Genomic DNA, 21,324 nt, shown 5'->3' on the forward strand with positions numbered 1-21,324 from the left:
TTTCTTGAAGAAACAAATCAACATGACAGAACTTTAACAGAGGTTAATCTGTACCTGTTGCAAAACTGACCCAAGAACACTTTGTTTTTCACAACACATTTCCATATACTGTGGGTTTTCTTTTCTTTTTTTTTTTTTTTAATATAAATAAAGAGCATTCTTTCTCCATTATATGTGAAAAAAACAAACCAAAGTTCACATGCTGAGACATAAATGCCTTACTATGTTTTCATTAAAGACAGTGGAGGTTAAATGAATGGATTAGGTGGGAGTAACCAATCAAAATGACCTATCTTTGGCTGCTATAAATCAAACCAGAGTTTGTGAAGCCAACACAGCTACAGCAATTTACACCGACACAAGCTTTACCTTTCCAAAAAATGCTTATGTTGCACTACTAAATTTTCCTCCTGTTTCACAAGGCCAGGGAGGGACGGGTAGACTTTCACTTGTATAAATTCAGACTGACAAGGTTTGTCTCAAGAGGCTGCCAGCTCCAAACCACGTTTCCAGGCCGGTAGGACCAGCGAGGCAGCGGCGCCAGCCCCATCCTGGCGCTGTCCGTGGTGCTGAAGTCGAGGCCCCGTCACGCCGCTGATCCAGTCGAGCCGACTTCCAGTTTAATGTGAGAGCTGACTCTGCTCCCTAACCAGACATGCAATGTTTTTAAAGTCAACTACAGTAGACAGTCTCTTTTGCTAGCTGATCACCCGCTTTCTTGAAAGAATCAAAATTTGATTAAAAAACAGCAGATGGACGTCGAGTACCCCTCCCCCCCCCCCCCCCCCCCATCGGCAAGTCTTCCAATAAAGGCTATTTCAACAGAAACACTGAGAGGGAGGAAGAAAAATACCTCACTTGAGTTTTCTTGCACAAAAACACTACCAGACAACTCTGCAGTCATGAATGTGGCTATGAATGCTGAGCACTTTCATGCATCTTCCATCTTCCCAAAAGCCATCTACACTTGAAAGGCAGTGATAGAACTTGACATGGTCCTGTCTCAGCATCTCCTATAGGCACCTACTCTGCCCTGCATGTTGCAAATATCATTTGTGGGGGCCTAACTGGTGTTCAAATGAGCTGTTCCACAAACATGAGATCTGTTACCATATACGTCAAACACTGACCTGAAAATGATGTAACCATACAAGCAAGAGACTATTTCAGTAGGCAGGGATGCTTAGGTTAGTGGGTTTCTTTGAACCAGCGCTGACCTGAAAGTGGGAGGTTTGAAATATATTCACTTATACACCCTCTCCACACACTGGGTACACTACATAGGAAGTATAAACATGTCAAAATATTCACTGAATCTCTGTGCCTTTGTCCCAGGTGTATGAATCTCATTTTTAGAACAGGACAATTTCTTGTATTACTTTTTTTTTCTGAGAAAGGAAACATAATTATACTGAATTTACACATTATAACACAGGAGAAAAAACTAAAAGGAGATGGAAAGCCAGTACTAATCCTATCAAATGATAACTTCTCTAACACTTCTCAAAAAGACAGCAGTGCCTATTGAATGTATTAAAATTTGTCCTTTAGAAGACTAAAGACGGATGTAGTCTACAAGTCAGACATTTATCCAATGAAGACAAGTGAAATAATGGACTTCAGGCACAAAACAGAATATAAGCGTTATATTCTATGTGCCACAGAGCTGGTCTCAGGAAGAAAATTGAACTTTTCAAGACAAGGAAAGTTCCAGAGTGGTGTAGGAACAAAATGATGTTAGTCCTGCCTGGAAAGGGGGTCCGGATGATATGGATTACAAGTTCTCTTTCAGCACAAGCAGTTAGTTGTGAGATCCCTACATCCATTGTTTTCTTCTAGAAACAGAGAATGCAAAAATTAAATTGAAATCCAATGACTCTATGCAATTCTCCTGTAGGTATATAGATTCCTCAAACAGGCAAGAACTTACACTGTTTTAGAGAAGACAGCTTAGAATTTGGGAACAAAACATAAAGCTGGATGCCAACCCCTGGTTGCGCTTGCCTGTGCTTCTTTCTTCTCTTTGATTTTAACCTATTTTCATAACTGATTGGTTTCCTTTCTCAGTTCATCCCTGCATGATGTTTTCAGCAAAACAATCAGAATGTCTTCAGCTTCAAAAGGATGAAGAGTCTTCAGGATGACAGACCAACTCCAGTTGTCCCACATTACTTGATGCTATTTCAGAATTTCACTATTTCAGTGTAAAAATCTAAGTAAAAGCTGCTCTTGAAAACATCCAAGATGCCTACAACAAGGACAAAAGCTGCCTCCTGAACATTGTTTTGTGCAGAAATGAGACATCAGAACACACTTTTGGGATATTTCATGCATCAAGACTTCCCAGGCATTAAGCTTCATGTAACAACCCTCTCAAGCAGAAGAAACCAATTTCCTCAATTTTGAGATGAGCATGAGCTGTTGATTCTCTGTGACTCTGTGAATCCACGACACATTTCTTATTTATCTCAGGTAAGTATTTATTACCGACTAATGCCTTCAATTTGATAACGATGAATCACAAATTCAAACATTATTTACTGGGGCAGTTACAGAATCCTTGTTATTAAGTTGCTTCTGTAACTCATGCAGTCCCTGGAGTTCGAACACAAAGGCATAGCCTGCTTGAGAATAAGCTACTTTAACCACAAGTCTATTGATCACATAGAGATGTGTAAATGCAATCAAATCCAAATTCCAGCAGTTATCACCTCCACTGGAACCACCCTTTGCTTTCTTGCATGTCACAGTTCCCTGCTTACATCCATCACACCTCTCTGCAGTCTGAATGCTCCTGCCCTTTAAAATTTCATAAGTAAAATTGTGTTATTTTTCCATCTGGAGTGGAAAAGCATACTGAAGTTCTTAATATACTCACTGCTTCCCTTTCATTTGTTTCCTTTTTAAGACACCAATTTATCTAGATGAAAGTAAAGTATAACAATCAAAATATTTCAAACACTGGCTTTGCTCCTATAAATACATATTTAAAAACAGAACAAAAAATTAGGGAAAAAAAGGTGAAACAAAGGGGAAAAAATAAGAAAGGGAACATCAGGTTGGAGTTTTCCCTGAATAAAATTGAGGCAATCGAAATACTATTTTTTGTGTACCCTGCTTGCAATGCAAAGGACAGCCTACCTGCAAAATGAACTAAAGCTTCTGCAGAGAAGATAACTGATGATGGCTACAAAACACAGGAGGTTACAGTAACTAGGAGACCAACAACCATTTTCCCATATAATTCTGTGATGTTGAACTTCATGCCCCTCCCCACCTCTTTTTTTTTTTTTTTTTGTGGGGGGGGGGGGGGGGAAGAGGAAGAGGGCAGAAAATAAAATTAAAACCAAGAAAATTAGAATCCAAAGCATAATTCCCAAACTTTGATACAGCAGCACAGATGCCTTTATTGCATTCACACATGCAAAACCTGTTTCTTTTTAGCTACTTAGATTGCATGCAGACTCTGTTTACCTGAGCAAGCTACAGTTTTCATAAAGTGATGCATTTCACTTTATATACTGTTCTCAAATGTCGCATACTTGGTGTGTTAAATCTCAAATCAAAACAAGACATATACAGACAAAACACATTGATTGCATATGCTCTGAAATTCTGCTAAGAAAGTGACCTATCGCTTCCCAGGCCAAATTTAGCTATGACATTATTTGATTTTGCCTGCTTATTCAAGTAAATCTATTTTTTCCTGATTTTTTTTTTTTTTTCCCCCAAAGGGGCAACTATACAGGGAAAGATGAAAACAGGGAGTTGTTTTTTTTTTAATTATCAGCAACATCACTGACACACTATTTTTAGAATGAAAAATAGAATGAGCTATGCTTAAAGTGCCTGCATTTAAAATCAAATTTAACTAACGCCCATTGCAGTCATAAAATAAGTGTCTACTGAATTACCTGAAACAACAGAGGCTTACAATTAGAAGCCTACTTTTTTTTTTTTTTAAACAGGACTTCAGAAATGTCGTCTCATCATTCCAGTCTTTGAAATTATTAATCTTAAAAAATGGACTAAGAATGAAAAACAGTACTGGGACCTTCTATCCTTCTCTGAGTCACCTTTGGATAAAAGATGTCTATTAATTTTTGTGTACCAGCCAATCACCTGTCATTAGAGCTCAACACTTTGCACTTACGGAATGACTGTATCATTCTGCTGAAAAATCATGCTTGATATTGCCAGCAGGTGATAGGAAGCTAAGATACACTGTAGCTAGGCAGGCTCAGCTGACAGATAAGCTGCTCTTTAACCATGTTTCTGCACAACATAATGTTTTTCTCCATAAAGACATACAGGCATTGATTTTGAAGAACTCAGACGCTTCATGCTGTGCCACTCTGTAACTACGTAGATAGCAGGTATACTAAAACATCTGCATTTGCAAGCAGGTATTAACTAGTCATAACCACAGCAAACTGATTTCACGTAGAAGCACAGCAAAGGATTAGTTGGTGAAAGTTGACTGAAGGTGAGAATGGGAAAATAATTGATTTAGCAATCAATTCTCAGCTTAAATTAAAAACAATTAATATGTAAATTCTGAGTGTTGCATTTTTAGATCAGGAGCTCATTTGTTTGCCATTATTCTGAAATGTTTCCAGGAGAATTGCTGCCCTTCAAAAACGTGCTACAAATTTCCAATGGAATGTTGTACAGTGTGCAAGGAATGCGTTCTCTGCAAAGCTCAGGTCTGTAAAAGCAATGATTTTTTGAAGCAGCTAAAATAATTTTGCCTTTTTTTAGAACTTCCAACATATTTTTCCCCTTCATGAGTCCCAGAACTCATTGCAGACAATGAATTGTCTAAAATTCCACATCTGTTTTTTTCCCCTCACAGTATCCAGTTGCATAGTGAGTTCTAATATTAATATTGTGTGGTCACACACATAACATTCTGTTTTGCAAATTAGCTCTTCTTTTCCATGGAATTGCTCATCTAGCCATCAAATGACTGACACAACATCACCTACCCAGTACACACACAAAATCCCAAAGTTAGCCTATAGGAAGTAATCTAGAGAAGAGAGGAAGACATAAGGGATAAATTAAGTATTAGAATAGAATGCGTGATTCATCTGTATCACGTTTGATTTGTGTACACAGCAACAGAAAACTCTATTGGCATGAAACTGGTGCAACATCATCAATTTTAGGAGATTCAGATATAAGATGTGCAAGACTTATTTAGTACACAAACTCTTCCATACATACCAACAGCACTTAGGCGACATGTATAGAGCTCTGCCTCAGTGGCCTCTGAACAATAGGTCTTCTATTCTGTCTGTAACACTCAGTACGTATTTAGCAACTTTCCATGGGCCACATGAACAAATTTTGCTTAGCATCTTAACTCTTCTGCAAGTTAGCACACTTGTAAATAGGCTTAATCTTTGTATTACATTGTTTTAGATATGGAACTGCTAAGAATTACCATGATCACTATAAGAACAGCATGATCTCAAGATCCTAGAATGGGAACTTACAGAATAATGATAAAAAATTGTGCTTGCTTTCTTCAGCACACTTCTCTTGAAAACAAAAAAGTTGCAGTACCTCCCTCTTTTGAAAGTGAAGGACAAACTCTTCTCACAAGAGCACAAGTCACCACTACAACTAAGGACCTTCTGCAAAACCAAAGCAAAAAGGCATGGCTACCACTCCTGAACGAAAGCCCTGCTTGCCAACTGAACAAATGAAGTAAGGGCTTTCACTCCCACCAAACAAATGAGAGCCAGCTTTACTGCATCACACTGATTTATCCTTGCTGTCAGTCCTCATTAGGACACGGTGAAGACAACTATGCAGGGAAAAAAAAAATACTGTAGACCCAATTTTTCCAACAAGATACATTTTTTTTTTTAGGTTTATAAAAGCACTGTAAGAAAACAAAAAAAAATAGCATTCAAAGGGGAAAAAAAAATAACCCACATAACTTGGAAGACAGTATGTTTGTTAAGGTTGTACTTCCTTTTTCATGGTAACAGGTGTTTCCACTTTGAGCAACTGCATTTTTAAAGAATAATATTTTGAGAACAAATGTAAATCAATTCACCTTCACAGTAAGTTTCCTGTTTAATGTAATACTACAAATATTATTAAATACTACAAAAATGCAAACAACAGGAGAACTTACGTCTTTATTCACCCCAGAAGACACAAGTCTCTGTAATTCTACATGTGGGTACAAAAGGTCTAATTCTGTCAAGATCTGAATCTGAGTAAAAGTTTATGCCTCTCTCACAGCTGAGTTTGCTTCCAGATCTCTAGGGTGTAAGTTAGCAAAGGGTTAACAGCAAAACACAGCAATTCTACTTCACTCAACCTGACAGCTTGAACCTGATTCAACTTAAGACTATGAGAGTATTTTCACAGATGTGGAAAAAAAAAAAAACCTGGTCCTAAACTTTAATATAAGAATGCTAAGTCATGTCAAGCCAGGCAGAATTAAATTATTCAGATCATTGTCAGACAGGACTAATACCTCCATTTTTGCATACGGTGTCATAAGCAGTTTGTACAGGACCCAATATCCTTCAATTTCCTCTGAGACCAAAGAGGTAGTTAAGCATCATTGTGACTGCCTGAAGGCTGTGCTGGTACGGGGATTAATAATGAATCTTAAACAGACTGCAGCACCTATTTGCAAAGCAAGCTCTGCTTCCTAAAGCACTTGGGGGTCTCATTAGCAATCACCTGTTTCAGTGCAGACCAGAGCCAACTCCCATAGGAAATCAACGCAGCCACTCCTTGCACATAGCCGTGCCTCTACAGGCTTCATGGAAGTTATTTTAACATCCAATCTTTTGGCTTTAAGTCTTTAAGTATTTAAAGGACTTCAGCTTTTTCAAAACCAGGGCAAATGAAAAACAGCAGAATAAATATATAATTATGAAAAAGACAAACCTTTACATGAATCATCCTCAATGGGCTGCTTGAAAGCCGTTATGTCATTGAAAGTGCAAAGAAATAAAACCACTTTATCCTGCTCATTTCGGATTGGAGCAATTTTCACAAAGAACCAGACAGGTGTTCCTGGAAAGAAACATATCGAAAAGTTTGTCAGTGGTAGGCACAACAGTAAGTGTGCTAATTTAGATGTTTACACTTCCAAATCAGCCATCTGTAAATGTTACTTTAATGTTATGGGAGTTTTGCAAACACCTATTAGGAAAAATGACAGAGTAGCTGACAAAAGTGCTAGTTAAATTCTGTGTTCTACCTCTGATTAGCTTTTTTAATCTTCAGGAATTGATTGCCTTCTTCTGGGCCTCATCTATAAAGCCAATACACAAACTTATGCAGCACTTTGAAAGCTGATAAAGTCCCATATACATGCAAGGATGCACACAACACAGTCTCACTGTTTCTGTGCAAGCCTTGCAGACAGGTCAATAGTGCCTAATTCATAGCCATAGTAAGAATCCCAACTCAAGAGCACAGTTGGCTTTAGTTTTCTCTGGGGGAGCACCAGTCCCTAATAAGCATGTCAGCTCTGGGAACTCTGGCCTTGCCTGCAAATTCTCCAATGGAAGGGAAATTCTTTGCAAGCTGCTTTTCAGTTTGACTTTTTTCTCAGCTTGCTCAGAATCACTCCAGTGTGAAGCAAGACTCCAATGAATATAGAAGAGAATAAGCCATCAGGACCAGCCCATGTGCTACGGATGGGACTTAAACTGTATTGCATATAGCTATACTTTTTTAACTACTTCAGTAGAAAAACTCCTGGTGAAAACTACTTGAAAGATTAAAGCCTGCACAACATAGAAAAAAATGTTCCCAGACAATGACCCTTCAGATGCTGCTGTCAATTTTCCTTACTATCTGTCCAGGCAAATCACTTTGAGGAGAGAAAATGCCAATCAGACTTGCCTTTCTATATTTCCAGCGGTTCTGCTGAGATTGCTGAAAACTCAGTAGTGACAGCAGTGAAGTTTCATTTAAGAAGACTGTGTCTACCACTCCCATTTCACAGGATTCAGCACATCAGTGTTAGCAGTATTTGATTGTGTGTGGCCGGCGGGGGGGGGGGGGTCAGAAATAAAAGCAGTTGGCTCCTCTATGTCACAGCATACATTTTTTGAAGGCACCGTTATTTTCTGTGCAGTCTTCAGTCATAAAAAAAATGACTAATTGTATATGTTTTCATTTTGTCCCTATGCCCTCACTGAGGATGAAGAAAAAATTCATCCTTGCTTTTGCAGACCTAAAATTTAAGAGCCAAAAAGAAGATTCAAGCTTGCTTGCTGTGAGTAGCATTTCTCTCAGGTTTCCTTTGCGAGCTACATTTGACAGAAAAATCTGCATAAAAGGAACCAGCACAAAATTTGAAAATCAGCAGGTTTCCCATAGAGGAAAGTCAGAACAAGGAGTGTCACAATTAACTTTTGTTACCTGTGTAGGACAGCCTACTACATACAGGGTTATACTGGAAGAATATTTCTTCTCTTTCTTGATCACAGGACCCTCATCTAGACTAGAGATCAGGTTCTCCTTCACATGAATTACTCAGCGCTTTCACTTGACTACCGCATGGTGTATTTCATGCAACAGTTATAAACAATTAGGGCCACTTGTGTTTCCTGACTGTTAAAGGCTCACAAGGAAACCTGAGGTAGTTCATAACAAGCAAAGGCAATATTTTTCTTACTATGCTAAAATAACAGAGCATGTTGCTACCCAGTGCCTCATCTGGCTGTCTCCCAGCCTCTGTGCTTAGCCATCTTTTCCTGCCACAGAAAGCCAGGACAACTCCAAGACCTATGGACATCTTCCATAAATGAAGCCTGATTCCCCACTGGGCATGTATAGAACAGGCAGTTTCAAAGCCTGGCTGAGCTTCCGTGCCATATGTACAGCCACTTCTATGAACAGCAGGGTATACAATGCAAGGAGCCCTTCATTGAAAGAGCAGAGAAATCCAAATTGAATTACTGAAAGTCGTTTCTGGAGGAAAAAGTATTCAGGGATCAGTATCATGGGGGTTTTATTTGTGTTTGGTTTTGTTATGGCTGTTTGGATTGGGTTTTTTTTGTTTGTTTTTAAGAGCTAGTGCACCTGAACAACCCCCTTCAATACAACAAGAAAACCAAAATGCTGAATGCAAGAAAAGATTCAGCAGCAGAGTAACTATGGCTTCAAAATCATCACTAACTTATTAACGAGCTTAGAAGACAATGCTGCAAAAGGACTCGACAGTAATCTTCAAGACAGTAATGCTCCTTATGCTTTCCATTCTCAGGAGCTACTAAAAAACTACCTATCTCCATTTCTTCTTGCCTATTTCTTCTTCCCAATTTCACATGGACTGTTCTGAAGCTAATTATATCCATACATTGCTTTTAATTTGACACCTTGGTGACCAGTTACTTTCAATTTTACCTGTTTCAACATATTTCACTAACACTGCAGCTTTTTTGATCAGCCAAGATCTCTGTCTACAGCCTGCATGTTCTTGCCTTTTTTTTTTTTTCTTAGGGATGCTTTGCCCTTCCCCAAAACACTTTGCATTGTTTTGTTTTCAAGCCACAGGCATTGTCCCACGGGCTGCTCGTAATACTAACCTTCGGAGGCTAAATTATGCATATAACTTCATCTCTGACTCTCACAGACATATCTACTACTACTCTGCTTTGGAAGATGCTGTAACACATAACTGAAACAGAAAGGATGAAGCTCATGTTCTTATTCCAGCTATTTTTTCAAATACCTTGTTATATGCTCCTTGTGACTACATTACAATACACTGTTGGATGACTCTTCTGACATTATGAGTACAGAAAGAGGAAAGACTTTTCCTGATAACCTGTAGAAGGTTGCTGCAGGGCAAGCTTATAGCAGCAGGGTTCTTACCTTCTGACTCCTTTGAGTCCCACTCCTGTGCAGCATTGTTTCTATCAAAACAGAAAAACAAAACCCTTTTTCTCCAGTACCAAGTATAAATCTTTGCCATCTGCCCACTGGCAATGAGAAAGTGAGAAAGAGTCAGCTCTCCTTGCTAGCTAAAAGTAGAAATTTCTGATGACTGTCATTATCTGGGGAGCCTTATCATTTTCAGGGTGCCACATACAGGATATGTTGCAGGTCAAAATGTAAAAATCAAGGTGGAACACACAGCTTGTGTAAATCATCTTCCAGTTTTGCACCTACATAGTAACACAGCAACAGTAGAAATAAGTAGATGAAAAATTCTGCCAGGCTGTCCTATGTGCTTTTCCAATGCTATTCAGAATTTTTACCCCCAATGTGTTCGACAGCTTGTCAGCCTCATCTGGAAATAGGAGACAAGTAGATATAAAACCACAATCATGAGGTGAGAGCTCACAGGGTTGAGATACACGGGCTTTCTGCAGTGCTCTGCAACTAGGAGCTCATTAATTACTGAACTGGGATCAGAACTGTGGGAACACACTGAGAGGTTTAGCCAAGATGTGGCTGTACTCAGCTTTTTTCCTGCATACTGGTTTAATTATCAAAAGAATTTTACTTTTTTAAACATTAAACAGTTTATTTAACTATTAAACAGGAAAGCTTAAAGTATAAACCAGTTATAAATCAGGTCGGAAACTAGAATTTCAACCTCCTTCAGGCAGCCTTCATACTCTTGGTGTCAAAGCGGATGTCCCTGCTCAGCCAGACAATCACTACTAGCAGGAGGCACAGATCAGGCCATTCTAATGAAAAATGGGATTTTCAGATTCAGTCTGTGTGCTGTGCAGGCAGTGAGAGAAACTGAAGTATGTGTTACAGAGCTCTGATAGCAAAACAAGAGTAACTTCCCCTTATGCCTCCTGTGTGTGTTGATGTACAGCCACTCAGAGACTGTTTACCAGCGTTTCCAACAATACATCTACTTCCATTTACATTTTGTGTTCAGTTCTGGCAAAACCTCTCACTGTAAAGTTCAATGAGAATGCCAATGCACAAACAAAGAAGTAAACACTTGTGAGCCATGTTGGCTTCTGTGAGATTTGGAATCGACAGTGAAAGAATCCAGAGTTTGTCTAGTGGCATAGGACCAATCCTGCTAGAAAAGGAACGTCACTTCAAAGCTTGTAGAAAAGCTGTGAGAACAAATGGTAAGAGATTAAATTCTACAACAAACTTCTGACAGTAGCCTGTAGCACCAGCCTATCTTGTGGTACAAAAGTTACACAGCTAATTCCAGAATTAACTGATACAGCTCTTATTGCCTGAGCACAGGACTTAAGACATTGCCTTGAAGACAAGACTATTTTAAGAGACATGATTCAGGTCCCAGATCTCCTCCAGATTAACACAGTAAATGTCTGCACATCTTACCATTTCCCATCTGTAAGACAAATACAACTCTCACTTCCCTCTCCTCCCTTCCAGTCCTATGTATTTCAACAGTGACATGTTCACCCCCTGCCAGGAACATCAGCATTTAACATGTGATTTGACTTTGAGGTCCTTCAGAAACTCTAGCGTGAAAGTGAATAAGGCATTAAAGGTGTATTCCTGCTGCTCCCTGTGAGCATAATGATAACCCTCCTCTCCTGTTTTCTCTCTTGTCAACCAAAAATAGACCATAACGAAAACCAAAATGATTACGTAAACATGCCCTTGCCCCACATCATAACCCATTTAAACAGGTCAATTTACCACCTGTTTTTCAAAACTACAGAAAGCAAAAATTCAGTTTAAATAAAACTGAAATAGTCACTTTTTCTTTCCATAAAGTAGAACAATGAAATAAAAGAACATTGGTTATTCAGCTGATGCCTTCACGATTGTTACTTCAAGTAAGGGCAAGTCTCCTCAAAGCAGTCCAACCTCTGTAGTACTTTGTGTTTCAACCAAGTGGTTATCAACAACTGCCCTGGACGTAAACAGTCAAGCAGTAGGGAAATGAAAAGGCTAGAAGGATGTGCTGCATCTCCAGCAATTGCTCCATGCAGTGATGTGGACAGCAGAACTTCAGTTACATACACAGCACAAATGACCACTACAGTCACCCCTTTTGGAGTTTCACTTATGCCCAAGATTTTATGAGATTGCTTCCTTCTATCACACATAGACCAAATAGTTTGTCCTATATCTAATTAGCACACAAGTTGTTTAGGAAGAATTTGGGAAGTCACTGTACTCACACAGCTTTTAAATTAGAAGCACAGAGGAGTCTTAGGCATTTGCAAGATTAATAGCAATTCTTTTCATAGACTCTACTTTTTAGTAGAGAGTGTGCACTGAATGAGGCCAAACCAGCTCAGTACATAGAAATTCACCACCCTGTGCCAATAACAGTAGACATTACATTTCCATCACTTTAAAAAAGATACTGTCTTCATGGTTTCTGTACCCGGGGCTGCTATGTTCTGGCATGTAACGCTTCTAACGGTCAGACTCTAATGTGCTAAGACAAAGAAAATCAATTTCAGTCCTCAAATGTGAGGCTTCTATGCAAAGTTACCCTATGACTCTGAAACAAACAGTTTAAAATGTTCAGAGCACACACTGCTGCATGGTGCTGATACGGTTTACCTGTTCCTCAGAGAAATCAAGATCAGATAGTGGTTATAAAGGAGGGTACGACACAGGGAAGTTTGAAATCTTCTTTCCATTTACCCCATGTAAAACATTTAATAATTCTTAATAAAATATAAAGAGTACTATTGGAAAGCTTCATTGCACTGCATATGTTTGAGGTAATGACAGCAGGTCTTGTTTTGTAACACGTTTGAAGTCTCTGAAGTCAATGGAAAACATCAGTTTTATGAATCCAAAATACTTTGGTTTGACCTTCCTGAGGGTAACTGAACTCATGCAGATGGATTTCACAGAAGAGAAGATACAGGCATGCATAACGCTTGACAAGTATGGAGATAGATTTCAGTGGCAGGCTCAGAAGGATACATGCCAGTTTCCAAGGACTCCCTCATTCCTACTTCCGGACCTATGCAGTGATTTAATTCAGCAGTTATATACCAAAAGTATCCATCTGCAGACACTACAGTCTCAGCACACATAATTTTAAATCGTTTAAACCAATATAAGTTATGAGAAACCCTTTCCTAGCAGTAGGCAATCATCCCCAAAGTGAATTTTGCTCTTTATAAATTAGCATGGGTAGAGTTGTTTTGTTGTTTTTCATTCCTACATTTTTATTTTCTACCTCTGCAGAAAGCACTGGTCCCAAAGACAAGCGCAGGCAAAATCTGCTACATCACTATTTTGGGCTTATTTATTATACTTCGACATCTATGAGTGTCCAAGGGTGGGGGGGAGGGAATGTATGTTTAAAAAATTAAATACATAGAAACCCTCAAATCTTCATGTTATTCAATGTATTAAGTATTCAAGCACTCAGAAAACCAGAGAATGAATCCCAGTACAAATAGGGAGCAAGGCCCAGCTTCGGGGATTTTCCTAGGTACATATATTATGAGCCGCTGCTTATCAGAACCAATATGCAATTTGCAAAAGAATTACCTATGGCTCATCCCTTGGATGCTGCTTCCACTGGCCTCACCTTTCTCTAAAAGAAAATCCCTGAGGGAGAAAAAAAAAAGAAAAAAAAAAAAAACCCAAGAGCTGGCTCTGCAGCACCACTGCATCAATGGGAACACCTTTACCCAAACAGAGACCTCCTGAAGTCTGTACGCAGTTCATAGTTTCACAGACTCTCCTGCATAGCTGGAAATTAAGACAAGAGTCCAGTACATTAGCTATGAAATGTTCTTTTTCATCAGCCTGCTCTGCGATTCAAGTCTGTATTCCATTTAGCTCTTAGCCCACTTCTGATGCTCTTCCACTGAAGCATGATTAAATACAGCATAGGGAAGGGAGTTATATTTCAAACAGGCATCACTTCTTCAGAGGCAGGTGGAAGCAAATAAATTTGCACACACGCAAAAATATACTTTAGCACTAATGGCAGCAAGTACATCTAGAAGAAGCCTGCTTTGGCACTGCTTGTAGGAAACAAGTCTAAGTTTAATTTACTGAGACGTTTTTATTTATCAGGCTTAGTGTAAAGAATAACAGCCGAACAAATGACTTTAAAAGTCTCCTGAGAAATTAGACTTTTAAAGTTGTATCAGCTCAAATCAGCTAAGATGTGACTGAGATTAGGTGCAAAACATTGTCTAAAATATCAGCCTGTATCCCTCCTTAGGGTAATTAGTAGAACTCCACTGATTTCATTGAGATTTAGAGTTGTTTTCATTTTCCCATTACATAAACAATACTACCAGCATTGCCGGACACTCACATCTAATCAAACAATGGAACTGAAGCTCTCACATGAAATTACTGTCAATGTATGCATTGTTGTTTTGCTGTCTAGATTAAAGAAAACTTTCACTGTGCCTCCTTCCAGGAATGATCATGAACTGCCACTGACTGCAATGGAATGGCACCAGAGCAACAACGACAAAAATTTGGTGCCTGTTCACCTGCTTGCTACAATTGCCTCCAATTATCCTGAAGGAGCTCTACATTTCTAGGAAGAAATTTGTCTAGAGAATAAAAGCAATCATCACATTTCTGCTAAGTAAATCAAGGGCCTGGCTTATCAAACACAAGGACCCATCAAACCTGCATTGCATCTTAACTTCAAGTTCTCAAAAGAGTGGGGATAATCACTATTGGGCAGAGGAGGAGGACTAGACAGAGACAGGAGACCAGAATAGAGAATATCCACAAATGCAAACATGAAGACAGAAAACTGCATCCTTCCTTTGAATAATACAGGCTGTGTTGATTTTAGAGTGAGCTTCAATGAAACTTGTGGACATACTGTACCTTCCATCATCCTGATGGTATATTTGTTTAGCACAACCATGTAAACATTGGAACTCAGGACAAAAATGTCAAAAATGCTTGTCCTAGGTAGAGGTTAGGCGACTGCAAGAACAACAGAGGCAGCAGTCCGAGCGTTAAATGACTGGAACACAAGACAATATTTTCCATGATGAGATTTTTCTCAGAATAAGCCACAGGGACTTTCATTTTTTTGTATTTCTCAGTCACAGCCCTCTAGTGCTTTTAGGCAGTTTCCCTAACAGTAGTTAAGGTACCTTTAAAGCTACAAATCCAACAAACATATGAGCACTGTGTTTTGTTAAACTCAAAAGTAAGCTCTGTGCTTTTTCCCATGACTGTGACCCTCCATGAGCACAGAAGAACCATTGCAGCCTTGCTTTTTGGCATGTCGCATAATACAACTTCTGCACAGCTGGACTTTGTTCTAGGCTGCCTCTCCTCAGGGGAACTGCACAGCAGGGCAGGAAGCATTCCTCACTCCACAGTTACCTTGCTTTAAATCTGCATGAAAGACAGAGAGGCCCCAGGCTGTACGACAGGCCATATGCTGCAGCAATGACAGAAGAGTAGCTGCAGAGCCTCTTGGTGCCAAATTGCTGTTATCTAAGAGAAACTTCCACACCATCCTAGATCCCAAACCACAGTTTATTTACTTGGCTTTAGATGCACAGAGATAAGCTGCACATGTCCCTGTGGTCACTAACCGAGCTAGGAACTGAAATCATCTTTAAGAAATAGGCAAACATTGGAGGCAGATAACACCAGAAGGCATGAAGCACAAAGCCTCATCCAGACAGCACATGAAGTTTCTCTAGCACAGCAAAGTTGTGCTCCAGTAAGGCCCTGAGCAACAGCATCATGTCAGAGGTCATGATGCTTTGAACAGGCTAAAAAGAAATGAAAAAGACTAGAGAGAAATGAATACAAAAAAAATCTCTTAAAGAGGTTCTTTCTTCCCCCCCTAAAACACTGACAAAAACCAATTCCATGTACTTTGGCACCACCAATTCTAACAAGGACAAATTCTGATATAAAACAAGCAGCTCCACACATCAGTTCCAGCACACAACTATTATCTTTTTAGCTCTTCTTAAGTCCCTGCTCTCTCTCCAAGCTCCAACAGCCAGCACTAGCGGGTCATTGCAACAGGAACAGCAATGGCTACACACATAAATGTAGGATGATCACCTTTTCCCAGAAAGCTGGCCCTTCTAATGAAAAATAAATCAGCATTAAGGTTAACTGTCAAAAAATTGCATCATAGCAGCTCATGTTATGCTTTGTGTTTAGAGCTCCCCATGCCCACCAGTGCAGAATTGATCGAAGCAATCATCATAGCTGTAATGGGAAGAAGCTCTCACAGGATGCTTCTGCAAGGTACCTTTCTTGCACGGTTAGAAGGCAAAATTGTTAAACACAAAATGGAAGTGACAGAACACAGTCTTTTTACTTGACATTTGGTCAATCTGAAGACGTCAGTGTATCTGCACTTCAGGTTACTTTTGGTAAATAAAACTAGCTGTGCCATGACACACTCAGGGGGTAGAGCAACAAATTTTGGGCAAGTAGTTCATCTGCTAACACACAGAGTTACAGACAGACTAAAATTTCTAGCAAGAAAAGAAAAAATAATCATACTATGATTAAGAAGCAGTTTTGTCCAAAACAAAAGACAGTTTCATTGAAAGATATTAGGAAGTAGTCTAGCTTCTAAAACAAAAGACTGGATCTTTTTACTATAAAGCTACATCTAAATCCTGGTTTTGCTACATTAAATTAAAAAAAAAAATTAAAAGCATTCTCTGTAAGAAAAAACATTTGCATAAACCTAGCTTGGGCACTAACATTGCTAATGAAAAGAACGTTGGCATCACACACAAATTGCTCTAAACATCAGAATGAATTAGAGCTTCCTCTGCTTCTACCAGTGGCTCTCATCTCTAATGTTCTCCTCTCTGTCTTGCAGATCTGTCAGCAGAACCAGGGCTTATTTAACCCTACATGAAACACAGTACTCCAGGATGGCAGACTTGCAAATTATGCAATGATTTAAAATAGTTCTACACACCTACATTAATGAACGAACAACTACTTACTGTTCTTCTTGTACATCAGGATTTCAAAGGAATTCATCTCATAGTTCTCAAACGTCTGCCGGACTTTGTCAATTGTGTCTTTGTCTGTCAGCTCTCCATACATAAAACTGCAAAGAAAGCAAGGAATTCAAGTCAGATACCAAACAAAGACACTACACCATTTATTCACAGTGCGAAAAGGACCTATTTAGAAACAGCTCTTCTTTGATTTTATTTCACCTGGAAAGCAAATTTGACAGTAGCAGCCCCAAGAGACAAAAGAGAGAATGGAGATGAACAGACTACTGTTTTCCTCAAGCAACAAGCACAACACTACAAGCTATTTAACAGAAAATAAATCTGTTCTCAAATACCTGCAGGTGCTGCTTTTTTGCATAACTTCTGCTCTGTGATATCCTGATAGCTTGCAAAATCCATCGTTGCTGTACACAATAGGCCAATCCACTATCTGGGCATTGCCCAAGACAAAATTAGTATCTGTTTGAAAGAACACATCAGTTAGACATCAGACAAGACTATGGTTGCATCAGCAGAAATACTCATCCAAACACTCATCCAAACTGCAGTGCCTCCATTCCTGCACAGTTTTTTCCCAGTAGACAACAGGAGTATTCCCTGTTTTAAGTAACTTGTTAGTTTAAGATTTTAAGATAAATTTAATTAATTACTCAAGCAAAGCTGAAGAAGGTGGTTTTACACAAATGAAACTCACAATGTTAAGCAGGTAAAATTCATTCCTTGACTAAGGACAGATTCATTAAGCTGCTTCCCTCTGTGCCACACGTACTGATCCACCATGACACTCAATTTGGATGAGAAGCCTCAAGACAGCCAAAACAGCTTGAGCAGTTATTTCTCATCTGAACACAGACTCAGTGGCTCCTGTCGATACAGCCTTCACTGCTGACCACACAAGTTCTATTACTCCCTGTGTGACATGTATGGCACAGCTCTACAAACAAGACACCAGACAACTAGTTTTAGTACTTACACCAGCAGAAAGATGTTTCTGTTCACTGTACAAGCTAGAATGAGTTTCAACCACTAAGAAAAAAATTGAATGGGATTCAAACTTCCATTCTCATTGGATCTTTGCATGCTATATTTCTATGATTAATAACTCATTTGAACAAAGAATATACTTAATGCCAGGTCCTGGCCTTGTTTCTCTGCTGTTTTGGCTCTTTGGCTCTCAGCTATCTATGTAAACACCAAGACAGAGAGCAGTGCTTATGACAGGACACTGATAGATGGGAGACTCCAGTGGCTCCTTTTCACAGCTTCAAAGACTCCCTGGCTTAGAAGTTAGAGGAAATCTTAGGCAGCTACATGAGATAAGGGCATCCATGTTGAAGGGGAGGCTCTAAGGGAGTCCACTATGCTGTCTCCTTTACAGGATCTAAACACCAGCTGCTTAAATATACACAGCAGTCCTTAATGGTACCTGCAACCAAGAGACACAAACAGGACATTTTACCTATTACTTGCAAAGGCTTTGGTTTCTTTTAACTTCCCGTTTCAAAATTTTTTGTCCTGTTGCAAACTTCAAGTGGGTTTAAATAAAACATTCCTGTAGCTATCTAAATCCATTGCCCAATCCCATGAGCAAGATTAAGTGTATCTTTATACACTCTTTGGAAAGAAATATACCAGTAGTATAACTTCAGGACATTTTAACTGCTTTGTTTCTCAGTCTCTTCTAAATACCATGGTTTTTACTTGGTTCAAGTACTTTGTTCCAGAAACAATACATGTCTTTTACCCTTCCTATGAATAAGTAAGCCAAGTCATTTCTCACTGCTAAAGCAAGTGCTTTTGAGTGTCTATTATAAACAGTGGATTGCACTGTCTTAACATATTTTTATATTTTCATCAGAAAGTACAAAAAGTATGCAAATATGAAATTCAGGTCGCGTTCTGCCCTGATGTGGACTTTGTTATTTCAAGCATTTATTCCTTCTCACCATCTTCCCCTTCTGAAAAGGTAACAGCACCCTTCAGTTCTTCAAGAACTCTTTGAAAAACTTCTATGAACTTTCTTTCCACACTTAAACCTCAACATTTTCTTCAGATAAATAATGTCAGGTTTTTTCACTAAAAGCTATATAGTGAACTTTTCTGATGGCTGTCACTGCTCAGATGTTACTTTTACCTACACCTCCAAAGCACCCATGGTGGATAGTGCTCTTATCTTATCCTCTTTTTACAGGTAAAAGCAAGGCACCAAGCCCACATAGGGATGTAAGCACTGAAAGGCAAGACTGCTACAAGCCCAGCTCTCAATGATCTAAGAGATAGAAGCTCTAGGAGTAGTGCTGGTGATAGAAGTAAGAAACATTAGCACAGCAAACAGCACCCTGCCCAAGCTATGCTATAGAAAGCATCATTTAAAAAAAAAAAAAAAAAAAAAAAAAAAAGGTATATTTTAAAGCTGGGGATTTTCCTCTCTTACTATGCCTAGTAATTCAAACGTAAGCCCAACTCTCGCATACAATACCACAGATTCTTAGCCATTACTACTGGAGCTAAAAAAAATCATATTCTCACTTGCCTACTTCTTGGGTTAATGAAAGCTGATTTTTTTTTTTTTTACCAGAAGAGCTTCCTAAGGATGCTTAAAAAACATGCACATATTTCCCTCCCTCCTGACAGCTTTGTCATTTGGGTGTTTATCCTAGGAGATGTGAATCATAGAATCACTAAGGTTGCAAAACACATCCAAGATCATCCAGTCCAACGTACCACCAATACTTCCCCACTAAACCATGTCCCTCAGTACCACATCTAAATGTTTCACGAACACCTCCAGAGACAGTGACTCAACCACCTCTCCAGGCAGCCCATTCCAGCACATGACCACTTTTTCAGAGAAGAAATTTTTCCTAATATCCAACTTGAGCATCCTCTAAGGAGCTACCCCTGAGCACCATGAAAGCTCAGTTTTCATTTCAGCTCCTGAATGACTTTTCTACTTATCAAGCCACTGCCAACACCCTAGACATACAATGTCTTCAAGTCAGCATGGATTGGTTGTTGTATTTTACACGTCCCTATCAGGCAGCGCTATTAGTGTAGCGAGCCCTCTCATGGAGGTGGGGGTAAAATGCTACATCTGATAATCCAGGCTGGGTTCGGAGATGAGTTATAACCACACTTGTAGATCTTTATGTACTTTCAAAGCTTCAATGGTGAAAACACGAGCATGTCTATCAATTCAAGGAGCAAGTCAGAGGTTTTCAGGATCCCACTGCTCTGTAGGTCTGACTTCTAGCAAGTTCCCACTTCATGCACCTTGACCTATTGTCTACGATACATAGCTTTGCCCCAGTCACACGGAAAGAAAATACTGAAGCTGGACCCATTCCCTGGAGTTAACACCATAACCCTGACTAGGCTTTCAGTTTGTTCCTCCAGCTCCATCAATGAGCTTTTAGTGCTCATCCTCAGTTTGAACTGACACCCAAAAAACGCCCTGCAGAGACCAGCTGTCGGGAACTCTCCATGTAGCTGAAAGCCTCTGGAGACGTTGTTTCTCGCACCACACAGTAAAGGAGGGGTCTCACAAACAAATAAGAAATTCTTTACAGTTGCTCATTCATCTTTTCCAGACCTCTTTAAAGACAAAACAATACAAAGCAGATTCTGTGCCTATGTGGAGAACACACCTGCGTTTCTCCTCAGACAATGGTGTTTCACCTCTTCAAACACTGGAGAGACACAGCATAACTCCCACTTATAACTCCTTTGCATAGTTTATTCTGACAGATAACCCGGAGGTAGAAGGGCTGTTCTCATTGCTATCATTGGCATTCAATTGCACTGACGTCCCTGACAATGTGCTGCTTGGAGACAGCTCATAATCTGTTCAACAATTGTTTCTAACATAAGAAAATATTAAACATCCACTGAGGCAAGTACTGCCTTTCCATATGCAGGGACACAGGGTCCCAGAGGCCAAGAAACAGCTGTGGCTGTGTTGCACAACAAGCACAAGTGATGCTCTGGTGAACTCTTTGAGCACTGCAGAGCAAAACTCTTGAGGACTCACAAATGGGTCAACAAGGGCAGGACAGGGGCTGGGCACAGGAGGACTGCAAAGAAGAAATACACTACCAAATTCTCTTCAAAGACAGGGGATAAAACAGGCAAGTGATAGATGCAGTATTCAAACTATTAAGTGATTGAGGTGCCTCTCTGATAGGACTCAAAGGACTCCCTTACCAGGAAATCGATTTCTAACACAATATCAATTGGGTTAGTGGCATTGGCCAGCCCAAGGAGAAGCTATACGCCTCACTGGCACCGCTTATCGGCTCCAAGAAGAGTTGAGCTAGGGGCTGGAGAGTCTGAGCTCATATGAAGAAGACTTAGAGTCTGGCTTGTGCTGTTTGGCAGAGTCTGAGAAGACACTTAGTAGGCACAGAAA

At 39.6% G+C, this 21,324-nt stretch overlaps 1 protein-coding gene across 5 annotated transcripts in view; it reads right to left on the reverse strand.

Annotated features, from left to right (window-relative positions):
- Positions 1-21,324, reverse strand: part of KCNH1 (potassium voltage-gated channel subfamily H member 1) — a 190,667-nt gene that overhangs the window by 148,291 nt on the left and 21,052 nt on the right. For all 5 annotated transcript variants that reach the window (XR_006168313.1, XM_042815897.1, XM_042815891.1 and 2 more), the window contains exons 2-4: positions 17,252-17,375; positions 16,899-17,005; positions 6,922-7,050 (exon numbers count right to left, since the gene is read on the reverse strand). Coding sequence is in view for 4 of the 5 variants with exons in the window: in XM_042815882.1 (XP_042671816.1) it covers positions 6,922-7,050; positions 16,899-17,005; positions 17,252-17,375 (360 nt within the window). In the remaining variant the exon portion in view is untranslated. The remainder of the gene's footprint in view (positions 1-6,921; positions 7,051-16,898; positions 17,006-17,251; positions 17,376-21,324) is intronic.

The sequence above is a fragment of the Centrocercus urophasianus genome, unplaced genomic scaffold (assembly GCF_019232065.1).
Source record: "Centrocercus urophasianus isolate 14NV4802_14NV808 unplaced genomic scaffold, USGS_Curo_1.0 seq_10, whole genome shotgun sequence".
NCBI classification, from domain to species: Eukaryota; Metazoa; Chordata; class Aves; order Galliformes; family Phasianidae; genus Centrocercus; species Centrocercus urophasianus.